This window comes from Lissotriton helveticus, chromosome 4_1, assembly GCF_964261635.1.
Source record: "Lissotriton helveticus chromosome 4_1, aLisHel1.1, whole genome shotgun sequence".
In the NCBI taxonomy this organism is placed as follows: Eukaryota; Metazoa; Chordata; class Amphibia; order Caudata; family Salamandridae; genus Lissotriton; species Lissotriton helveticus.
In genome coordinates this window covers 294886471-294911314 of record NC_136063.1, presented here as the reverse complement: position 1 = coordinate 294911314, position 24844 = coordinate 294886471, and the positions used below count along the sequence as shown (strand labels likewise).

Genomic DNA, 24844 nt, shown 5'->3' with positions numbered 1-24844 from the left:
ATAGGTATGAGATTAGTATTTTGTTATGTTAGTACTACTATTGTAATACTACTAAACACAGTACAAAATGCAGTTTGTGAATAGGCCTCATAGTTTGGAAATATTGATCCCCGAAGAGCATTCGGCGGAGAGAGAGAGAGACATGGGTGTAATTCAAGGTGAACACCCAGTGTGTCAGTGTGGCATTCATTTTTGGGTATTGAAAAATGTGTACAATGCCTTTAACACACTTAATTGCACTTCTGTACTTCAACCTGAATGAACAAGGGTAAAGTGCTGCAGAAAATGTGGGAAAGTGCCTACAATGCCCCATTTTTCAGGGGGTCAGTTAGAAAAGGGTGACTTCACGTGTTTTCCATGTGAAGCAAAAAGTATCTGTTGGTGAAAATTGACAAGTTTCCTAGGCTTACACACTGAAAAGCCTATGCCATAAAGGTTAGGCAAGCAGGACCTTTCCTTGCCAATGTTTCCCAAATGACTTTGTGAATAACCTAATTGTTAATTTTAAAAATGGGCAGGCGTCACACACAAAGATTTGTAACTTTTTAAAGAAACAGGCTAGCTGCTAACATTACAGACTACCATCTCTGTCAGAGTTCCTGAGATCACCTCTAGTTAAGGTTAACTTCAGATAACATCAGTAACAACAATATTTTAATTCAACACAAGTTTATTAATAGTGTACTTTTGCTTCCGGTGTCGACATAGTGTACATAATACGCGGTCCAGTCATTATACAAAACAAGTATATTTAGAATATAACAAACTCTTTCCAATAGACATTACTTGAAAACGTCTCCTTTCCTATATTTCAAAAGTAGTTAACACAATCTAAACATATGTAAATGGAATTTATGTTTTTTTCCCTCAAAAATGGAACTGATCTTCCCGTCCACAATCATAAACCCAACAATCAAAATGGTTTGGTCCTGAGGATGTTTATCTATTCTTTCATAGGAAAAGCAAAGCTTAACCTGAATCTCTTAGAAAGAGTCTGAGTGCTCTGTGGTCACAACACAATTTACTATATTAAAGTAGTTGACATTTCTGTTTCATACATCTGTTATAAATCCATATCGCCATAATTAGAGAAAACAGAAAAACTACATATGTAAAAATTTGAAAATGTAATGTAGTACGTTTTTAGAAATGAAGTACGTGGTTCTCTTTTTCAAGATTTTGAAGGGTAAACTCAATTACTAATTGTAAGGAGAGAATATCACCAGACCTGCTCTTGTCTGCCAGCAAATAATGATATATTTTTCATTTTTATGAAAATAGATTAATTTTTTACATTAGCAATGAGATTAACAACGTAACTTACTCTCTCACTCTTTTATTTTCGTGCCAACCAAACATTAAGATGTGCTCAACCTGCCTTATAAAATAAGACACTTGAGACAAAGATTTGGGTTTTAGTTGGTGTGACTTACTCTTGCAGTACTCCTGACTTACTCCTGAATTTCAGGACTAAGCAAGGATTACCCCTGGAATTCTCCAGCCTTATTGCCGGTTTACTCCTGGAATTCAGGAGTACTACAAGAATAAGTCACAACAAAATCTTTGTGGCTGAGGCCTATTATATTTAGGCCCAGAATGAACAGTGACTTCTCCCTTTTGGGTTTCAGGCTCTGGTGTTGAGCATAACATGGCATCAGGATGGGATAGTTCAGTGCAGTAATGCCAGCAGTAACTTGCAGAAATCTCCAGATGTATCTGATTTAACAGCGTCAACCAGGGATTTGCTGTACATCTTCTGGTACTTTTCCTTTATTGTTTGAAGGTCAATCTGTTGAGATACCAAAAGAATATTTTTCAGGACACTATTTTTAAAACATTTCTTCCACTTGCACATTTCAGAACCCAAACATTTAGCACATACAATGCATTTTTTCATATATATTCATAGGTTACCTAAAATCATCAGGTCAATTTAGCCACAACACGTCCTGACATGTTGCAGCTCATAGCTGCCCTTCATCAGGGGTATCCAGTGTAGGTACAGGAGTGCCAAATCCATGCCAGAGATTCAGGATATCAATATATGACATTGTTACATAAAATTGATCAAACATTATTTTATCTACTTTGTCAGTTATCATGCAAATTTGGTGTAGATTTAGCACTCCTCGACCTACATTATACAATCCTTACTTATAATGTCTCCAGCTTTAGAGTGACAGTCCCAGAACCTCTCCTATCTTTCCCAACTCTCCCCACATAAGACAAACTACACCACACATATCTCCAGTCAAACATTCAGGTCTGCATATATTTGCTGCAGATAATTAGAATGCCACAATGCTACACTTGTTGCTTTTGCACACTATACAAATTACTATTTATCCCATTGGTACATTATAAGCTCTCTGAGATTATGTTTGCACTTTGGCTATTTCTGCATGTTCACTCTTATCATTTGAGGTATGTCTACTGAAAAGAAGCCAGTGCTGGTCAGGGTTGTGGGCTCCTTGCTTCCTAAATGTCTCTCACACAGTGAACTCCCAGCTGGCTCTGGTGCACCTAAGACACTAGGGTGAGGTCTTAAAGGAGTGGTACTCTGGAAAAAGTCTGACCTGGACACCCACTTAAAACACAAACTTCCTTGCCCTTTCTTGAGCCATATAAGAAGTCCAAAATTGTTTCCCTCTCAAACCTCTTTGGCTTTGTTTAGGTGTATATGTAAGTTACAAATGTGTTAAATGTAGATTTCTGTTTTTCTTTTCGTTTTCCTTTGATCTATGTTCAATGGATTTTAAATGCATCTTTGTAAAACCTATGACCCCAGTTCCCCTACACCTATACTTCTTGGGGAGTTGTTTTATAGTCCATTTTAAAGGCCTAGCAGGAACTTCAAACGCAATGGGTTCTGAAAGCTGGAGCAATTCAAAATGTCATATTATGGCATTTGTTTCCTCTGCAAAATTATATTAAATGTTGGTGATTTGACGGAGCAGAATGTAAAAACGAATTGATAGATGGATGAAAAAGCAGAAATCAGCCAATCAGACCACTTTAAGCTCACTTTTACGGATGAGATAAACTGCTCTTTGCTAGAATAGGTATGTATAATTTTAAAATTAGGAATGCGAGTCATTGTTTTCTGCTACTTTTTTAAAACATCTTTTTATGACATTTACATGTCTTTATGAATGTGTGACAAGTGTGCAATAAGCTGGAAACTAGCTGGCAAGTACATCTGCTGTCAATGCACATCTTTGTGTTGTGTTCTGTAATGTCATAAAAATGTCTTCTGCTACTTCAGGTAAGGAAAGAACATACTGCAAAGTCAGTTCACCAACAAAGGCACCAGCATATTTCGCCCTATTGATTACTTTGTTAACTGTTTAACTTATGCGGACTCTTGTGTTTGTTCTCCTAACATAACCTCGAACCTCCGGTTTGATTCTGAATTATTCAGACTCTGAAAAATATTTGTGTCAGGCATTTTTAACTGGTATGGACATATGCAAATCCCAAAGTGATATATCTCGGCATGCAAAAACAAGTTTATGAAGAACACACCAACATAAGATTGGTTAGACAAGACAATACATTCATCCAATTTCGTACATTTCTTCATCCAATAAATTGGGCTTCCATTTTACACCCTCTCTCTAAACTTGAAAAGATCACTAGTAAAAACAATGTTAGCACATAGCGCCATCAACTAAAGATATTGATAGTGAGTCTTACCTCTGCCCTGGCCACAAGGATGCGGATTAGCATGTCTTCGTCTGTCCCTGCTCCTTTCATGGCCTTGTTCAGTCGTTTGGCAAAGTAGCCATGACAATCCCTGGCACATCTCACTAGACAGAGGCAAATGAGCAACAGCATTACATGCGCCCTGTTATGTCTTCGGATTCCTCCGTTTAAAAAAAATTCATTCATCACAGTCTTTAATTAAGGTTACTCATAAAACAGGTGAACAACCTTTACAACGCAACTTTTACCACGCAGTGCCTTTACGACGCAACTTTTACAACGCAAACCATTACAACGCATTGCTAGGATAGGGAATAGATTTAATTTACTATCCAACACCTTCCCTACTATCCACGGGGACTGGGGTTGGAATAGTAAATTAAATAATTCACTATCCAACACCCAAAAGCACTATGCGTTGTAATGGTATGCGATGTAAAAACCGCGTTGTAAAGGCATGCGTGGTAAAAGCATGCGTCGTAATGTCATACATCCATAAAACATGGTTTTCAGTTTCATAGACATACCAAAGATGTTTCCCTGGACACAGCCAATATTATTATACTTTGACTGGGACAGGATGGACATACTACCATTTCCTCAAGATGGGACTAGTTTAACATGTAGCTAAATGCTTAATAAGATGCACTCCATCGATAGCACCTCTGTTTCAATAGCTTATGCTATTAAGTTTCAATCCCCAGAATATCGTGGTGCAAGAATAGCGAGGACCGAATATTGAGGGACAAAATACAGAAAGGTAAGTGCATATAGGGAAGTATAGATTTACTAATCCTAACTTCACATCTACGTATCTGGAAGATATATATACACATATATCTATATAGCAACAAGATACATATATGTAAAGTTAGGTATCGGAAATCTAGACTTACTTATTCGTATTTTATTTTCGATATTTTATACTCGATGTTGGGTCTGGTGCGAGAATAGCGAGGAACGAATATTGAGGGACAAAATACAGAAAGGTAAGTGCATACAGGGAAGTATAGATTTACTAATCCTAACTTCACATCTACGTATCTGGAAGATATATATACACATACATCTATATATCAACAAGATACAAATATGTAAAGTTAGGTATCGAAAATCTAGACTTACTTGTCGGTATTTTATTTTCGATATTTTATACTCGATGTTGGGTACCATTGATATTCTGGTGTCAATAATCAGGGTGCACCATTTCAGTAGTAAATCTTTAAAAAAAAGTTTGCTGCATGCTACCATGTAGTTTATAGTGTTAAATTAATGATTTTAAATAAAAGAGAAATAGAAGAGGAAGAATCTGAGCAGAGACAAGGAAGTAGGTGCAAAAACATGGAGCATGAGTCACAAAGCAAAAATGTGGCCAGATAGAGGGCATGTACCAAGCTGACAAACCAGCTCACAGTGCACTGTCGGGTGCTCCGGTTGTCTGCCTGTCTGTGCCAATAGATCTGCTTGGTGGCTGTGTGTCAGCCAGGAGGGTTTACATCACTGAGCTGCTGTTGGAGACTCAATGCCAATATGAAGTGGTTGCTCTGCAGAAGCAGAGAAATGATCTCAACTCTTTATTGATAGACAGTGATAAGGTGTGTACAAGATGAAGGACCGACCAACTAGACAAAAGAGGGAACCTGTAGAACATACAATATTGTGAAGAAAAAAGAAATAAAGGAAAGGTTCCTGCTTTAAGTTTACCTAAAGTTAGGTAGGCCTTCTTCAGGTTTCCTGATGTTTCACTTTTAATGACATCTTCAATGTCTTTTCCATGCAGCTGAAAGTGAAATATTGAAGAAATTAATATAGGTTTAAGCTGACATTGTTGCAGTCCTTGAGGTTCTTAACATTAGCATTTCTAGTAAATAAACTCTCCCTATAAATATGAACCTCCTCATTTCTTCACATACATGTGGTTAGAAAGGTTAGTCACACACACATTTTGCTACGGAAGTTATCATATAGGACATGTGGAGGGAGGGTTATGACAAAACGTGCTCGCTGCAGTACTCGATAAAGATGACCCCATTCATCTAAAGCTCCTCAGACTCTCCTCACCTTTTGTAAAGTTGGGTGCTGTGAATTCCTTCTTTATTTCTTATCAGATTATCTTTATTGTGGTAGTGTGGTCGAAGCAGCGAGGAATATGTGTATGTGAAGAGTGTGTGTTCTGTGGGCGTGTGGGAAATAAGTGTGTAGGACCGAGGGGTGGAATGTTTGGTGAGTTTTGCTGGTACAGGCAGTCCCTTTGCGCTCCTCACTGTACCTCTTTTGTGAGGAATATATTGCCTTGAAGCAGGGGCGGCTCTTCCGCTATGGTGGAGGAGTGTTGTCCCACTGCTGCTACCCAGCAGAGGCAACAGCGCAAAAGAAAATTATAATTTCATTATTTTATTATCATTTTCTTTTTCAGCATTGCCTCTGCTGGTTAGCCGAGTCGCAGCCATGAAATCATGAGGAGGAGTTGTGGGCACTACTAAGTGCGCATGATGGTTTGGCCGGCTGTTTTAGGCCAGCCAAACTGTTATGCACACTTAGCCTTTCTCCACCCAGGTGTGTTGTGCAGGCAGGGGGAGAAAAGCCACAGGCTCCCAGGCATGGTCTGAGCATCAAAGCAGGCTGCTCAGACCAATCCCAGCATGAAAGCAGCGCTGGGATTGGCATCTGGGAACCTGCGCAGTGTGCGTGCCAGCCAGGGATTGGGATAGGCGAAACACAGCATGCGGTGAGTCTCTATTTATTTATTTATTTTTTATTTTAAAAAACATTTATTAATGTCCCACCTCCCCCCTGCCGCCCTACCACTTCCCAGAGGGTTCAGTTGCCCCTGCCTTAAAGTTATCTCATTGAGCCCTGCTTCTCCTTTTTCTACCCCTATTGGTTCTATGATTATGTGGTAGAGCTTATTTGGCCTAGTTTAAATGATGTCTTTATGAATGTGTGACAAGTGTGCAATAAGCTGGAAACTAGCTGGCAAGATGGCTTATTGAGCTATGCGCCCAATAGTGACATCTGAGTAACTTGAATGTCACAGGTTTGAAGTTCGCAGACTCAATTCATCCTTTTTTTTGTTTTCAGAGTTTTTTATTGAGTTTACAATAAGAAGAAGCACAATATGAAATACAAGTAATACAACAAAAGAGATATAGTACATACAGCATAATATGTCCCCTTCTGACATTGCTTAAGTACAATTAAGCTGGGTAGTATAAACCCCTGCGAGGGTGTGGTAATTATCACACAACTCATTTGCACACGGATCGGAATTCAGCTCTGAACTTGTAATAAAAGCCTCAATAAACTGTAGCCTTAAAACAACTTATAATTTATAATTAATGCTTCCACCCCAATCAAAGGAGAGTTGATGTTTTAGATAGAAATTAATACAAATCCCCCTACAACAATTTAATTGTGATAGTAATTATGGATAGATTTTAAACTCAAATCAGGATTTGAAGCGGTGTGCATGTCAAGACCTGCCCACCATCGTGAGGAAAACACTTCAGTACGGATTGTTTGATTCAGATTACTCCAGACTCTCCGTGTTTATTGGACTCCGGTTTCATTTAATAAATGCTTTGTCTGCATGCCCAAGTTTAGACTTAACTCATCCTCTGCCTAATTACTAGGCATTTTCACAAATATCTGTTCATAAACTTGCATAGAGAATGCCTGGGATACATAAAGATCACCCCCCCTGATTACTGTTTGGGATAAAATAAAAAAAAACTTCACCACAACACATGCCAATGGACATAGAAACCCACCTCCAAACACTAACCAGAAAGAAGCATATATTTCGGTGCTCATTATCAAAGTTGGGCACCTGAAATAGACCAGCGAGCACTTCTTGGAACACACTAGTGCTCCCCTATGCGAGAGGAGGGTACCGGACCCAGAAATGTTGGGGCAGATTTACAAGCCCCTTGCGCCACTTTTGCGTCACTTTTCCCATGTTAGAAGTAATGCAAAAGTGGCGCAAGGGGCTTGTAAATCTGCCCCGTACTATTTAGTGGTACTATGCAATTGCGCCTAATTTTGGCATACCATACCTCCAAACAGGATCAAACTAATGGGATCCCCTGGTCTCTTTGCTCCCATTAGGCCTACCCAAACCCCAAAAGAGAGATTAAAACTGTTGCTCCTACATGCTGGCCCTCAAGATCCCTGTATCATAAAACCAGGGGCTCATGCTTGTTGGTACATAGCCCGTTGCTACCATCAATGGCCAAGCGCACTGTACAAAATACTGTGTTAATGTTGACTATGAAGAACATGGGTCAACTGTATGTAGATTAGAAATGTATGACATTTCAACAATTCTGCTCCAAGGGGGGATGTCATCATGCTGGATATTTTCATTTATGCCAAGATACGTAGTATGAAGAACAAGCTACTGAGACCGGTCGAATTTTTACCATTGACTCAATTCATAACCTCATCTGATGTCACTAGACAGGTCTCTAGACGGTACACTAGCCTATCACAATGCAGCATGGGATGCTCTTACCTGGTTAGAGTAGGTTGGGAGGAGGGCTCTGAAAATCTCTGACTGACGTTCAATGGATATGTAGCTGTACACAAACGGTTTCATTTCTATGGATTATAGACACTTACTACTACATTATATCTTCACCAGCAAATATGATTGTATATGATGTGTTGAGCTTCAACAAAGTGATAAAAAAAAGTTGGGCACTTCAGATGATAAAAAAGAGTAAATCATTTCAACGAGCTCAAAAACTCAGAAAAACAAAATCTCTGCATGTAAAGGCAGTTAAGTGACACTAAAAGTATATTGCATAAGGTCATTGGTAACTCTTCTCTTAATATGCTGGTGTAACTTATTTATATAAGAAGTAGTATACATGAATTAGGAATTTAGGCCACTGCACTGCAAACCAACACCATGCAAGACACTGGCACAACGAAACCTGAGGGGGCCCCCTGCAAAGTACATGAAGTCAAATGAGTAATCCGGACGCTCCGGACCCAGCCAGGACCTCTCAGCCGATGCGTGGGCCCAGTCCTGAATGGGGGCCTCCTGGAGCTCGGATCCCCCCAGTGCTGCAGGGGCTATTGTTATGCAACTGGCAAGACATTACAACACATGCGCATCAGTCATTATACTCACAATGTAATTACATACTGTAGGAAAGTGCCTCTTTTTGACATGGTCACCACCATTTCTTGCCAGGTATTTGATGCAACTTTGGGCCTGATTTCGAACTCTGCAGACCGGTTACTCCATCACAACGGTGATGGATATGCTATCGGCTGAAATATAAATTCTATAGGATATAATAGGAATTGTGTTTCTGCGGACGGGATATCCATCACCGTTGTGACAGTAACACTTCCTCTGGAATGTAAATCAGGCCCTTTGACTGAGCAGCACTGGGTTTCTGCTAATCAGGTCCCCAGTGTTGGTGTTCTTTCCCAAAAACAAGGAAGGCAACTGTACTATTGTCCAACAACTGGCAAGCCCTTTAGCACTCCTGTAAGTCCCAAGTAAATGGTACACCTGGTACCTAGGGCATGGGCTCTAAAGAGGGTCCCTAGTGACTGCAGCATGTACTGTGCCACCCTAAGGGCCCCACCACCACACTCCTGCAGACTGCCATCGCAGGCTATGTGAAATGGTGCAGACAAAAGTGAAAACACGACATGGCACACACCTTGTGCGTAATTTCCTCAGTCACTGCATACTGGATGTAATATATGTATGTCACCCCTACAGCAGGGTTTACAGCCCTAAGGCGGTGTGCATTATATTACATGTGTGATTATTTCTGCAGGAGCAGGCATACCCCTGTGCTGTCCTCTTCAACCAGTTCAATTACTAGATAGTACAGGTGGACAGGGAATCCATCTTAAGTACACATACTGAGCACTGGTCATTCCGCGTTTCCCAGCTACATGATGGCTTTACTGAACACGGAAACAGATTGTGTTTGGTATCAAACACATTGTCTTAATAAATCCCTACTGATGCCAGTAGGTGCCCCCCTGAAAACCTACTAACCTATAGTGTACTGGCTGACTGGTGTAGACTAAGTATGGGCGAACTTTGCGGATCTGCATCTGCGAAATTCGCAAAAAAATCTGCGAATTTGCGGATTTTCCCATGAACTCGCGGATTTTGTTGTGATTTGCACTCTACTCAACTGGAGTACTCTACTGGCTAATCAGTAAGCGCTACCTCGTTGGGTAAATGTATAGTGCTTTTCCTACACTGCAGCTGCGTAAAGGGCCAGAAGATTTGTCTCCACTGACCATGTGTGCCTGTAACTTTGCCACCACGCCAAAAGGCGCCGAGGTCCCTTCAGTGAGAGGTCCATCATAGTTGGGAAAGGGCGGGAAGACGTTTGATACTGCTAGTGGGTGGTGCGGGGCTTCTATGCGTGTCATTATGCCTCTTGTGTATAAAGGGTCAGAGAGCGAGCAGGGCAGCAGGTGAGGAGAAAGCAGCCTCCTGGTCACAGGAACTACACGGGGATTGCGCTCGAGAAACTCATGGATGCAAAGACCACCCTCGAGTATTACAGCTAATTTTCGACGGCAGATATGGGGTCAAAGCACACTTGCCCAGCCTCGACCGTGCTCACTAATGTTTTGGGCTGATTAAAACGTTACTGAATTTGAGCTTCAACTCGGGCACCTGCTTTATTTCTATCTGTAAGTGCTTCCTGTTGAGGTTTAATTTTTGGCCCACAGGAAGCACTTACAGAGTTAAGGCAGGTGCCCGAGTTGAAGCTAACTTTGTAACCATTTTAGAATGGCGCCGGCAAGCTGCCAGAGTTGAAGTTGTAACTTCAACTCTGGCAGCTTGCCGGCGCCATTCTAAGATGGTTACAAAGTTAGCTTCAACTCGAGCACCTGCCCTAACTGTAAGTGCTTCCTGTGGGCCCAAAAAAAATAAATCCTTCCGCGAGCGGATTGGCGGGTTTTTCGGCAATATCGCGAGATTTGCGGATGGCAAAATTGCTGAAAATCCACCACAAACAGGTTTCTGACACCCTGTAGGAGAGAGCCAATGCTGTCTGAGGGCAGATACAATTCCTTCTCCGAAAGGAGGTGTTTTACACCTCCTCGAAGCAGGATGGCTGGTAATCAGCATATCAAGGGAGGAGGATTCAAAGGGTTCTGCCTCCTTTCAATCAATCAATCAGAGCATTTGTAAAGTGCACTACATACCCGTGAGGGTCTCAAGGCGCTGGGGGGTAATACTGCTACTGCTCGAAAAGCCAGGTCTTGAGAAGTCTCCTGAAGGTCAGCAGGTCTTGGGTCAGCCGTAGGTGGATGGGGAGGGTGTTCCAGGACTTGGAGGCGAGGTGGGAGAACGATCTGCTGCCCGAGGTCGTTCTTCGGATGCGGGGGACTGTGGCGAGGGCGAGGTTGGTGGAGTGGAGCTGGTGGGTGGGGGTGTAGAAGCTGAGTCGTTGGTTGCGGTACGCTGGTCCGGTGTTGTGGAGTGCCTTGTGTGCGTGGGTGAGGAGCTTGAAGGTGATCCTCTTGTTGACGGGTAGCCAGTGCAGGTCTCTCAGGTGGGGTGTGATGTGGCTGAGGCGAGGGATGTCGAGGATCAGGCGTGCGGAGGAGTTCTGAATGCGTTGAAGTCATTTCAGGAGTTGGGCCGAGGCTCCTGCATAGAGGGCGTTTCCGTCGTCCAACCTGCTGCTGACAAGGGCCTGGGTGACCGTTCTTCTCGTTTTGGTGGGGATCCACTTGTAGATCTTGCGGAGCCTGCGGAGGGTGTTAAAGCAGGAGGACAAGATGGCGTTGACCTGCATTGTCATGGAGAGGGTAGAGTCGAGGATGAACCCTAAGTTGCGTGCGTGGTCGGTGGATGTTGGAGCTCTTCCCAGTGCGGTTGGCCACCAGGAGTCGTCCCAGGCCGAGGGGGTGGAGCCGAGGATGAGGACTTCCATCTTGTCCGAGTTCAGCTTCAGTCGGCTATTCTTCATCCACTCTGCGACGGCTTTCATTCCTTCGTGGAGGTTGGTCTTGGTGGTGTGGGGGTCCTTGATGAGGGAGAGGATCAGTTGGGTGTCATCGGTGTAGGAGATGATGTTGAGGTCGTGCAGTCGGGTGATGTGGGCGAGTGGTGCCACGTAGATGTTAAACAGCGTTGGGCTGAGGGATGAGCCCTGGGGTACGCCTCAGATGATCTCGGTGGCTTTGGAGCAGAAAGGGGGAGGCGGACGCTCTGTGTTCTGCCGGAGAGGAAGGAGGTGGTCCAGTCCAAGGCCTTGTCTTGGATCCCGGCGTCGTGGAGGCATGTGCGTAGTGTGCGGTGGCAGACCGTGTCGAAGGCGGCTGACAGGTCCAGAAGGATGAGGGGTGCGGTTTCTCCATTGTTGAGCAGGGCCCTGATGTCGTCGGTGGCGGCGATGAGGGCAGTTTCGGTGCTAGGGTTGCTGCGGAACCCGGACTGGAATGGGTCCAGGATGTTGTTCTCCTCGAGTTAGCGGGTCAGTTGTTTGTTGACGGTCTTCTCAATGACCTTCGCCGGAAACAGGAGCAGGGAGATAGGTCGCAAGTTCTAGAGGTCCTTGAGGTCTGCCTTGGGTTTCTTCAGTAGGGTGTTTATCTCGGCACGCTTCCAGCTCTCCGGGAAGGTTGCTGTCTCAAAGGAGATGTTGATGGCTTTCCGGAGATGGGGTGCAATGGTGGTGCTGGCTTTGTTGAAGATGTGGTGTGGGCATGGATCTGACGGAGATTATGCGATTCATGCTTCTCCCAGGCAGGGGAAATACCACCCCCTGTCTAGGGCCCATTTGGGACCAGGACAGGCATGAAAATTAGCGAGTTAGAAAGAATATTCACTAACAGGCTAGTTACACCCCTAAGGTGAGCTACCTAAAGTGAACCCGAAAAGTAGAATTTCACCCTCTTGGTTTTTGGTGAAATTAGATACACTGGGTCAGTGTTATGCCCACTCCCCACAGGAAGTGGTCATATTTGGGGTGTCGGCACCACAAAGGTAAGTAGCCAATTGGCTACTAACTTACACTCCCCTTAATGCCCCTAAATTGAGTATTTAGGTTGCACCCCTGACACCAGGAACTCAGATTCGATGGACACGAGAATCGAGAACTGAGGACCGGCTGTGGATTTTTTGGCACCAAACCTGCAAGCCAGGGCCGGATCCGGACAATCGTAACAAACCAACTCGTCCTGCAGTTGTGCGCCTGCCAAGAACCCTGTGGCATGCTGCACTTTGTAAATTGCCAGCAGTCTCCCTTGGAGTAGAGGAGCTACTCTCCTGCTTCTTGCAGGGACCAAACAGCAAATTCTGGTCCACCGTTCTGCCACTCCATGGTCTCTCCAATGCCACAGCCACCCAGGAAGAGGTCACCATACTCCAGGAGGTCAGATCCGCTTCCCCACCACGTGAGAAGACACCAGGACCAACTGGAGCTGTACAACACCAATGCCAAGGGCATCGTATCCTTTGCAGCAACCAAAGCCTGCTTGAGTCCCATCTGGACTCCAACAACTCCAAGACCAAGCAGCCGCTAAGGGACATCAGCACCACAGAGATCCACTACAAAAGTGGCTCAACTGTTCTGTTTTTGTCCCCTTAGCAGGCAAGACCGACAACTGTGAGTGCCCGTGACACACATACCCAGCTGACCTAACCAGTCTGTACCCAAGCACCCCAGCTTGGGTTCCCGAGATCCGACTGTGCTTCCTTAGTCCCATGGCCCTCATGAACCGAGACACCCGTTGGGAGCTCCTGGACTTGCCCCCAAGTCCACCTCTGCAGCCTGTTTGTAGGTGCACCCCTCTCTTTCGGTGTAGCACGCAAAGATACCAATATGATCAGTACCTCTGCAGCCAGACACTCTCGGGTAGGTAAAGACTAACTGCTGGTGGTTCTTTGGACCATGGCCCCCAACCACCTTAAGTCCTGAGGGGGACCCGTGGAAACTGATTGCAACTAACTGTGTGAAGCAAATGCTTTACTCCCCATAGGAAAGCATTACCGCGTCAAGACGTATTTAAGTGAACATTTTACTTGTGAAAATTGATATCATGAAAAGTACATACTTGATACAGAAGTTCTTGGTGTTGAAATTTATATAAAAATATGTGTCATTTTTAGGTCAAGTCTGGGCAGTGCATGTGCTGCTCTGCGAGGCATGCTGTATTCGAGTATGGCCTTGAAGCTCCGCCCACTCTGCCCATATTTTTCATTGACTTATGTCATTGTCTTTTGCAAATGCTGGCTTCTGATTTGGTAATAGGCTTGTCAGTCCTTCCTTAGTAACGCCATGTCTTCATTTGTAAACCTCCCATGAGGACTGGACCTTTGACTTCGGTTGCTCCACGGTGTATCTTACTTAGTCTGTAAGCACTTCTTTTTTTAATGAGTTTCTCCTACTGCAGGCACAACATGCTTTACTGCAACATTCAGCACGCCATGTGTGCTTTTACTTTCCAAGCAGCACGGGACAATGCGACCGCTTCTGTGAAATTAAATAGGTCTCACATTTAAAAGAGGTTAAGCTATTGGCATTGTAAATGACAATGCCTTTTATTTGTGTGTTAATTATCAAAACAGTAAAATAAAAGGTATTGTCATTAACAATGCCAATAGCTTAAACTCTAGCAAACGTGAGACCGATTGCATTGCAAATGATGTTCTAAATTGGTTTCTGATTTCTTCTTTAGTGTAGGTCTCATTTATTGCTTCTGTGAGTACAACAAATGCTTAGCACTACCCGATTATAATACTAAACTGCTTGACCGCACTACCACAAACCATTAAGGGTTGCGCCAGAACTCTCTAGACAGTGTACCTTGGTTGTGTGCACTAAACAGAGAGCCAGCTTCCTACAGATACATTTAGTTTCCTGAAATTGATGGGCTTCCCACACACAGCCTAGTCAAGCCACATCACCTCTCCAGCACTTAGTTTACAAACAAGATCCAGTCCACTGTGTGTCACAGCAAATGTGGTACTCGATTAGTCCTGAAGCGAGCATGCTTGTGAACATGAAGGATAAAAATAAAACCTCTAGTGCAAAATTAAACACATCAAAAACTGTTAGATTTTTGTTGCAAACAGATATTAGAAACTGTTCCATACAAGTCAGTTTAAAAAAAAAAAAACGCGGAATGTGCAGAAACCGGCAGAAAGATTGTAGCTTTTCTCTATGTAAGGAGTGCAAAAAATAAACATAATCTTTCTGCTTGCCAGCATAGAACAGAAGAAAGAAAAGCAATATTCTGTTTTTGTTGCTTTAAACAGCTGCTTTAACTACGCTGGTGACCTGACTTGCCTTTCACCTGGGCTGCTGGCTCTGACAGCAGGCATTGTGAGTCAGAACTCGACTGTAATAACCTTAAAATAGCCGATTCCCGATAGCTTTTCTTTATTGTCAGTGACTTGATGCGTCATAAGTCACTGATTGTAAAGAAATGACTGACTGCTGTTTATACAGGGATTACAGAATGGCATGTATTATAAGAAGGATTTCACGGCCCAGATCCACAAGGCTACTCGTGCACCTCGGCACTGCATTGTTTATCAGGGATATAAAAGAGGGGGTTTCTCACGCATGAAAAAACTATTTCTTTCTAGAGAAACAAAAAAAAAATAGTTCAAGATTTTAGACTGTACCCATGAAGAAGTATAGACTTGCTACATTTTTCCGGATGTGTAATGTTAGCACTCCTGGGACGCTTGACTGCCTGTCACAGCTTCCCGGAAGTACTGCTGCCTTCTTTTACAATTCCTGGAAAGCCTACAGTTCATGGATGCCTCCGTGTGTGAAGGCCCATCTTTCCTGCCATGGGTTTTGTAAATGTGTCCTTTGTTGTTAAGTAGAATAAAGGAAACTTGATATAAAATCTGTGCCCAATAAAACTTTATTGTAGGTTTATTAAAGAATAAAAAAATATAAGCACGTCTTGAGTCAATGTATTTTTTTCCCATCTCTTCAGAAACGATCCTTTCCTTGAATTTCTCAGTTTGATGTATTCACACCGCGTGCCCCAGCGGTGCCTCGTGCCCCAGCCATGCGCCACTCTTGTAGTGACTGACAGTGGCATCTGCCTGCTCTCACAAAACAGAAATACTGTAGGTGGGAACTTGACGTGCTGAGCACAGTGGGCGAAGTGAGTCTTGTGAAATACTTTCTAACCAGCGATGGGGAAAGACAAACTACGGTTGCTGCAACTGAGTGTAAACAAATACACAGATGAGAATTAGCACCCTGCGTAACCACCCACAGATGACATAAATACATACAGCAGAAGGTAAAACCTTTATTTATGTTTCTGTTTTGTTGAACTATTTGTTTATTCTTACTAAGTGCTGAACAATTATCTCCCTACAGAATCATGAACTTTATTTTGTTGATGGAGGTACGTTCTAATGGCATAACATGTCTATAATAAGAATCTGACATTAATACTCAATTGTAACAATTTATTACGAGCAAGCAGTGGCATTAAAGTGACTTCTACTCTTCCTCGGTGCTTTTTATTAGCATTCCACTCATTGTTTCTCTTCGACCTCAACAGAGGGTAGAGCCCTGTCACATGTAGCAGCAACAGCAATGGACAGCCCTGATTGACCGAGCAAGCTATAGGTTTAGAGTTTACCCATCATGCCGCCTGCTATCTTGCTTTCCATTGAGTCTCCCATAGGCGACAGGTTAGAGGCAAGTTGGCTGAGCTGTGGAAGCCAATGGTAAGGTTGCCCCGCCTACCACCATTGTTTGATGGTTGGATAGAAATGTATGTCAGTCCCTGGGGCTCATGAGTGGCCCACAGTCACTTTCACCTCTCCGCTGCCCACCGCTGCTTTTGAGCTGGTGGCGCCCGGTGCAACAATAATTTTTGGCGTCCCCACCCCAAGACTGCCTCCTTGGATTCTTACACTACCACCTGGCAAAAGTGCCCCTCATCTCTCCAATCATAAGTTATTGCTAAACACAGCACCCCCCACCTAAGATCAGCACCCCCTCCACAGGTCAGCGCCCAGTGAGGCTGCACAAGTCACTCTGCCCTAAAGCCGGCCCTGCCCACCAATCAGAGAAATTTGTGGTAGGAGGCAGTGCTGTCAGTTTGGCCCATGTCAGGAATGAGCAGTGCATCCAATCACAATAAATGGTATATTGTCCACACTAACCACACCAAACACACTCAATCTTTATTTGTGATGGTGTGTTCTAACTTCTTACCTAACCATTGTTACCTGCACCGTCTCCAAATCTATGCTCATCCAATGTACTTAACCACCACCACCACCGCAGAGGCCCCCTCCATACAAATTCTTCTCCTGCTTCAGTGTTGTCTGTCAAGAGACAGAAGAGAGTGGAGATGAAGCCAAGACCAGACTGACGGATGTGAGTGAAGACCGTGACAGCTCGCTTCTTCAATGGCCCAGCAAGTGATTCTTTACACTTGCAGGATGAGGGAAGGGACGTATACACTGGCAGTACAGGCCAGTCACACCATGGAGGCAACAAGGTAGCAGGCAAGAACACCGGAGGAGGCTCCCATGTCCAGAGGCAACTAGGATCCAGCAACAGAACAGTTGGTCTCCTTAATAGTGACTGGAACGCCTGGTAAAGGGTTCCCTGCGCATTAGAACGTGTTAAGCATCTCTGCTTTTAAAAGTGACTATTTCTATTTCTTTTAAACTCTGTTTAGTTGCACAATATTTTGCTTACCTGCACATTGCACTTTGCCCCCACTGCGTGGAACGACTGTTAACGGGTTCAGAAACGTCTTCAGCATCTCTGCTTTTTAAAATTGACTATTTTCTTTCATTTTAAACTTTGTTACACTTTGCCCCCACTGCGTCTTCCCTGGTCCACCACGGATTGTTCTGCTTGTGTGGAAGGAATTGGATGCAAACCGGTAGTGTCCTACTCCCGGCAGGAAGCACCACTGCGGTTAGCAGTCTAGCTGCCCGACCGGCATCATAAAAACAGATGCCTGCCTCGACGCGCAGCTAGTGCACCGAAGACAAGCCCATCTGCGCCCGTCCATGCCCAACCGGGCCCAGGGGCCAGAAACGCTGCCCCCACACCTCAGAAAGATCTCCCCCTCTCACATACTCTCAAGATAAGCTTCTGAATCTGTCAGAGAAACAAAAACCAAATTGATGCCGTATTAAAGCTTCCCCAGCTGTGGTTGAAGGACATTTTTCCTGTCTCAACTGCAAATGGGGGAGACGAGATGTCCACACCCTGACCACTGAGGTAGACACAAACCAACATCATAATAACCTGTCCTTAAACTGTATCTACATCAACGCCAGATCTCTCCCAAACATAGTACTGAGATTTGGGACACTCTAGATGACCTATGTCCAGATCTGGCCTTCGCCACCGAAACTTGGCTTGATGATAATAACTCTCCCGACATTGTTTCAGCCCTCCCACCTGGTTGTAAAATACTAAAACAGGATAGGAAAGGCAGGAGAGGTGGTGGTAGAGCCATTCTTTTCAAAGACCATTTCTCCTGCATTCCCACCACAATCACCCAAGTAGGCTCCCATGAGTTCCTACCTTTTTCAGTTTTGAAGGGTGCCCACGTATTACTGGGAGGAACAGTCATCTATAACCAAACTGGCCATTATTCTGGATTAAGCGCTAACTTACTTGCTCAACTTTTCCCCTTCTGCCTAAAACAGAATCAATTCCTAGTATTGAGCGATTTTAACCTCCATTTTGAAAATACTGCTAATCCAGGTGTTAAACATTTGGAAAACGATATGGCCATTATGCAACTAACTCAGAGCATATCAGAACCAACCCATGTGGCTGGACACTCCTTGGACCTATTGTTCTCGAACATAACAACTATTAACATTCATGAGATTAAACCGCTTTTGTGGACAGATCACTCCTTAATCTCCTTTTCCCTAACTCGACCAATTAAGCCATCTAAGGTTGAATCTACACATCAATCAGGGATTAGACTCTTGAACCTAATTACTCAGGAAGCCTTTACTATGCATTTCACGCATCTTAACCCGTACACACTCCACTCCTATTCTTCTAGCGTCTCAACAAGAAATTGAGAAGTCTCTTGACAAATGCGCCCCCAAACTCAATAGAAAACTGGACAACAATTCCATATCCGACAGATGGTACACTCCTGAACTGAAAACAAATAAACGAAAATGTCGTACTTTTGAGCATAAATGGAGACGTCAAAGGGCAGTACAGATAGACAACATTTCTTAGCTGAACAAAATAATTACCATCACGCTGTAAAAAACGCCAAAACAAACTACTATACAAGAAGGATTAAAGACAATGGCAGCTCGCCCAAGGAACTTAACAAAGTTATTCACGAACTTTGTAAACCCACCAGCCTATCTCAAACCATGAGTCCCACAACAGAGAACTGTGAATTAATCAATAATTTTTTCACCAACAAAGTGACAAAAATGTACGCATCCTTTGACAATCCCCCCCCAAAGACGATAATACTGACTGGGAAAACTTGGCCCCTCATCCCTCTGCACAAATTCACCTTGACACTCTAACTCCTTTTTCAGAGGAAGAAGTGGCCAAAGCCATGATTGAGGTCAAGGCAGGATCTCTACTTGATCCCTGCCCTCATTTTATCTTTGCCAGACTAGCATCAGTTTTATCCAATCACGTCACCAAAACACTTAACCAATCTCTGGAGCAAACATCATTCCCGTACATTTGGAAAAAAACTGTGGTATTTCCACTTCTAAAAAAAGCAGGACTTGGAATATATGATCCAGGTAGCTATTGCCCCATCTCACAACTTCCTTATCTATCCAAAGTATTGGAGCGTTTAGCAAATAGGCAACTTTTCACCTTCCTTGAATCTGACAACTTATTTAACCCCTCACAGACGGGCTTTAGAGACAATAACAACACCGAAGCCACTCTACTGGCAGTGTCTGATAATATTAGATCACTAGTAAATCAAGGTAGAGCCATAGTATTAATCCTACTGGATCTTCCTGTGGCCTTCGACACTGTATCACACACCAAATTACTCCAAATCCAGCATAAAAAAGGAATCCGTTCTAAAGTCCTGTCATGGTTTGCCTAATTTCTGAAAAATCGAACCCAAACAATTCATATGGGATCCTGCACCTCCACTTCAAAGAGCATTAAATACAGAGCCCTGCACGGAGCTACCCTAAGCCCCACCCTGTTCAAAGCATACGTTTCATCTCTGGCGGATATTAATAGGAAATGGGGATTTGACATCTGCTCATACGCCGATGACACGCAATTAGTGATTCCCCTTGTAGACAGGCTAACAAACACTGAGACTAAGAACTACTTAATAAATTGTCTCACTGAACTCGCCGGTTGGATGTCCCAGCACTGTCTAAAACGAAACGCCGGGAAATCTGAAATCCTGGTTTTCGGGGGTGCCCAGGATATTTGGGACAATAGCTGCTGGCCCCAGGCACCGCCCCAAAATCCAAACGAGCGGCAAAAAATCTGGGCATCATCTTCGATGACACCCTATCTATGCAGGACCAAGTACGCATGCTGTGCGAAAAAGCCTATTCTATACTGAAACTTTTCAGGCATCTCTTTCCCTGGATCCCACAAAATTGCAGACAAATGGTTACACAGGCTCTGCTTATGAGCAGACTCGATTATGGCACGCCCTTTATGTTGGCATGGCCGACTATCTGTTCTCTGGACTTCAGGTGGTCCAGAGCGCCGCCTCCAAACTAATATGTAATAAAAAAAATACAGTTCAGCATCCCATTGCTTGAAGGAATTACGTTGGCTATCAGTCCGCCAGAGAGCGAACTTCAAGCTCCTCTGTTTTGAGAATAGAACGTTGCATAAAAAAGGACCATACATCCTACAAGATAAAATACATTTTCACATCCCTTCGCGTAACCTGAGATCATGTCACCAAGCCCTCGCCTCACGCAAGCGCACATCCAAGGTGAGAATAGGCGACCGGTCCTTCTCCAAATCAGCCGTAGTCCTTTGGAACAGCCTACCCCTTGACTTTTGCCTGACAGACGACTAGCTTCTGTTCAGGAAAAAACTGAAAACTACCCTGTTCCCTAGATACTGATCCTAACATTGATCAAATTGCACTGTACTCTAATCTGTCCTAGCGCCGTGATGTCCTTCGGGACGATTGATGCGCTTTACAAATACGGTTAAATACAAATACAAAAAATCATGGTGAGGGATGTATGGGGTACAAAACAGCCACACACTTTCCATCCATCAAATGAGAGAAGGGCCAGAGATCTCTGCACAACATGACAATGTGCAGGGAGAGGAATGTGCAGTTCGTGAGGTGGGAGGAATGGGGGTCCTCAAGCTGAATGAAATGGGGCAAATACCACAAAGGAAGGAAAGGGGTCCCTGTGCACTGCAAGGGTGTAGACATATAGAGAAATGCCCCTGGGCAACGTGTGCCTCAAGGCCTCTGGCAAAAGAACTGTTTAAAACAATACTGAGTGTAGGAATGAAAATTGCCACATTGTATTTAAATGCTGCTACTCTTTTTTAACCTCTTTTACCAAAAGAGACCTGAATGATGTTCAAGACTTCTCCAACGAGTAGCGTGTAAGCTACTGGAAGCTCTCCAGCTACTTGGAAGTAGCTCTCCTATGTACATCCCAGCCCACTAAATGTTTGTTTGTAATATTATATATGTACCAAAACTGAAAACCATGTATTTGAGATGAAAATGTGTAGATTTTCACAACTCACAAGTCGATGTTTGGAGAAAAATGATTGAATTTCTAATGCAAATTGAAAGCTAATATTTGAGTGATACAATTATGCGGTGTAAAGAAGACATATTACTGATATTATTGCCATGGGGCCAAGGGCATTGCAGGTATGGCTGCTATGTATCACCAATGTAGAAGCATTCCACACTGACCAAGCATTTTTTAAATGCTGCTGGCAACTATGCCTGAAGCATTGAGGTTGTCACTGCTGGTAGTCTTGCACATGGTGGCTACTAAAGTAATCTTGAATGTTGTGATCACTATTAAAACACTAATATTAGTAGCTCAGCATGACTTTCATTAAACATAAGTAGCTCTTATTACAGAAAAGGTTGGAGACCTCTACTCCAGGGTTTAAGCATTCCCCAAGCTTGTGCGCATAAATGCGAGCACACACTTTATTTCATACTTACAGACTTCTGCGTTTGTCTAAATAGCAGAAACTACGGTAGTGGTAGTCTATTGCACTTAAGAACAGGCTCAATAGAATTACGCTCGCGTGCTGAAGTGTGTACTTACAATCTCATAGGCCTTAAAAGTGGCTCTTAATTGCATGTAATTTCTCTTTGCAAGGACAACATTGAATTGGAGTTCGTCTGTACCCCAGCGACCTTGTCCTGCCTCAAATGAAAAACAGAGAAACAAATGTCAACTTTCAAAGGATTTATTTCAGTTCATAATTAGAAATGCAAGTATCAACAATGAATAGCCAAAACAGAGATCCTACAAACTAGTTTATAGGTTGGGTCGCCATTTAGGCCACATAATTTAACATGGGCCAGCACTGTAGTTAGTTCCATGTTTGTTAATTACACGTTGAACACAAAGTTTAATCAATATGTGTTGTCAATGAAAACGGGAGTGCCATTGTAGCAAAATGGGGAGGGGCAGTATGACATATTAAAATACATTTTAATCTATGTTATATATACAGGAAAGTAACAGCGCTAATACATTTTAAACACAGGATGTTACTTGCACAGATAAAAGTGGAAACAATGCAGAGCTGAAAGTGGGTTATATTATATTCTGAAGGGATTGGTGCATATTGAGCTTTTAAAAATCATTAAGATGACATTAAGAAACTGATTTCTGCAGCAATGGGATTACAGACCCCAGGATTGACCCTTGCAGATATATAAATATATATGTTTCGGTAATGGTTGTAATTTGCAACCTTAGATCTTGTTCAGGACAAGTATACAGTAAAGGGCAAATATATAATAAAGGGCAAATATACAGTAAAATGTGACAATGTCTCCAAGCAATCCAACATACACGTCGTTTTGTTTTGTAAATTTTATGACTGGGGAAGAAAGAAACATCTACTTCCACTTCTGAAGTTGTGGGGCTTAAGACAATGCAGGCCAGCCCTACTCAAGCTATCCATGCTCGAGGAAGAACTCACGATTACTGCAGCTGCCAGTTTTTTTAAATTTGCAGTAAGGTGCAGAGCGTCCATGAATTGACTACTTTTCTGATCTCTGATAGTCACCTTGTAAACAGTCTAAAGAATTTTCTTTCTTTGTTCTTAAGCTTGAGCTCTGAACTCAATTTTATGTTGTATTAACTGCGCTTTTATGATTTTCTTTTGCAAAAATCGAATAAAGCTATTTTTGAATCTTGAATCAGTAAAATAACTTTCATTTAGGGGTGTGCGACGATTCAAAGATTTTCTCTTGCAATACGTCCCTTAATTCTTGCAAATATGACAATTACTACATGAAGTATAGTAACTTTTCTGCAGTGGGTTGTCATGTGAAGTTATTGCAACAAAAAACAATTGCAAAAATCCATCTCATTTTAAAGTCCCAAGGAAAACAGTTTGAAAGTTAACTTGGAAGAAAAGCTGTACCCACTTTTAGAGGCAACTAGCAATCAGGAGAAATTAATGCAAGGTCACAAAGAAAAACTACACCAAAGCCTAAATGTAGAAAATCCGAGAATGTCTGCGACTAAAAAGGGAGGACAAAAATGGGATCTGAACCTCTTGATCCTTACTGCATGTAAGCTGCAAGCAAGCTCAACAGTGCTAGGTGCTCAGCAGGACAACAAGACATATTTGTGTTCTTTTATCTTCCTTACGTAACCGGTCTGGGGGCCATATTACATAAGGTGCCCCAACAGGCGTTTGCAACCGCTTTGTGCGCCTCCGGGGCACTTTGGTATTATAGAAAGGGACACAGACGCGTATGCCTCGCCTTCTATAATACCGATAGCGCTGGCGCACTTAATGCACCAGCGCTACCTTCGGAGGGTGTGCCCTCATTTGCAAATGAGGGAATTCCTTTGACTCCACGCCTGGGCCATATTACAGATGCGGGCGCAGAGTCAAAGAAGCCCTCAGATGGCGCACTGTCAGTGTGCTCCCTGACAGCGGCTCTCTGCAGGGGGTAAAGGGGTTCCCATGGACCCCCCAGGCATCCCCTTGCAGGTGAGTGCAGTCACTGACCACACCTGCCTGCAAGGGGATCTCTAATCCCCTTTGAAAGTGCAGGCGGGTGCCGCCTGCACTGTGAAGCCACGGAGCAGCTGCTCTGTGTTTTCACATGAATGCGCTGCCCTCAGGGCAAAACAAGGTCGCGGCTGCCCCCAGGGGAGCGCATTCGCCATAATGAGGTGCATGGGCATTGTTTTCATCCGGTGCACCTTTTCAAAGATGCGCTGAGCGCAAAAAATGTCAATACATAATACGGCCCCTAGTGGGCAATAGCCTTAGGTCTAAGGAAGCCATCAGTGCTTGAGGACAGTATAATCTTCAGGTGGCTAAAAGCTATTATGATGTTCTCGCTGAGCGCCTTAGTGACAGTTCCAATTGCAAAGATCATATGCTATATATTTCAAGTTACCTTCTGAATACTATATATAGCTCCACGTGAGCCCAATAACTTCTCCAGCACATCCAGACTGCTTCTTAATCTCTTATAAACTAACTTATATATCAGATAGAGATAAAGGCCTAAGCCGTTTCGACATAGACAATGTTTCATTTCATTAGTCGTACGAATGAACCAGTGATTGGGATCTGCTCCTACAGTATATTAACTAGGAATTGCAAAAGCTTTTATTTTTAATGTAAATTGTGCTGAAAATCTCAAAAATGCTATGATTATCCACAGTATCCATAAATAGGGCAGAAATATCCCACCAGATGTAAGTTTGGAAATCACAAGTCAATGTTTCTTTTGAAAATCAATTAGGTGTTGGGTTTAAGAAATTGCATACTTTTTCGAAAGAATAAACATTTCTTCAGGAATCATTTCATCTTTGCAACAAATCATTTTGTGTTTTCTGTAGCAACTTATTATTATTTTTTTTGTTGGCAGTTAATCCTTTGGGTCTGATTGCTCGAGTTGAATATTTTTGGCGAATAAGGTGTGATTCGCTATAGGCTTCCAA

At 43.2% G+C, this 24844-nt stretch overlaps 1 protein-coding gene across 2 annotated transcripts in view; it reads right to left on the bottom strand.

Moving 5' to 3' along the window:
- Positions 1-652: 652 nt before the first annotated feature.
- ANXA13 (annexin A13) overlaps positions 653-24844 on the bottom strand; it is a 180076-nt gene continuing 155884 nt past the window's right edge. Inside the window, exons 8-12 of one of the 2 annotated variants that reach the window (XR_013610482.1) lie at positions 21965-22066; positions 5410-5485; positions 3697-3809; positions 1541-1789; positions 653-1446 (exon numbers count right to left, since the gene is read on the bottom strand). Coding sequence is in view for 1 of the 2 variants with exons in the window: in XM_078686798.1 (XP_078542924.1) it covers positions 1670-1789; positions 3697-3809; positions 5410-5485; positions 21965-22066 (411 nt within the window). In the remaining variant the exon portion in view is untranslated. Of the gene's footprint in view, positions 1790-3696; positions 3810-5409; positions 5486-21964; positions 22067-24844 lie in introns of both variants that reach the window. The other variant, XM_078686798.1, reaches the window with a different exon arrangement.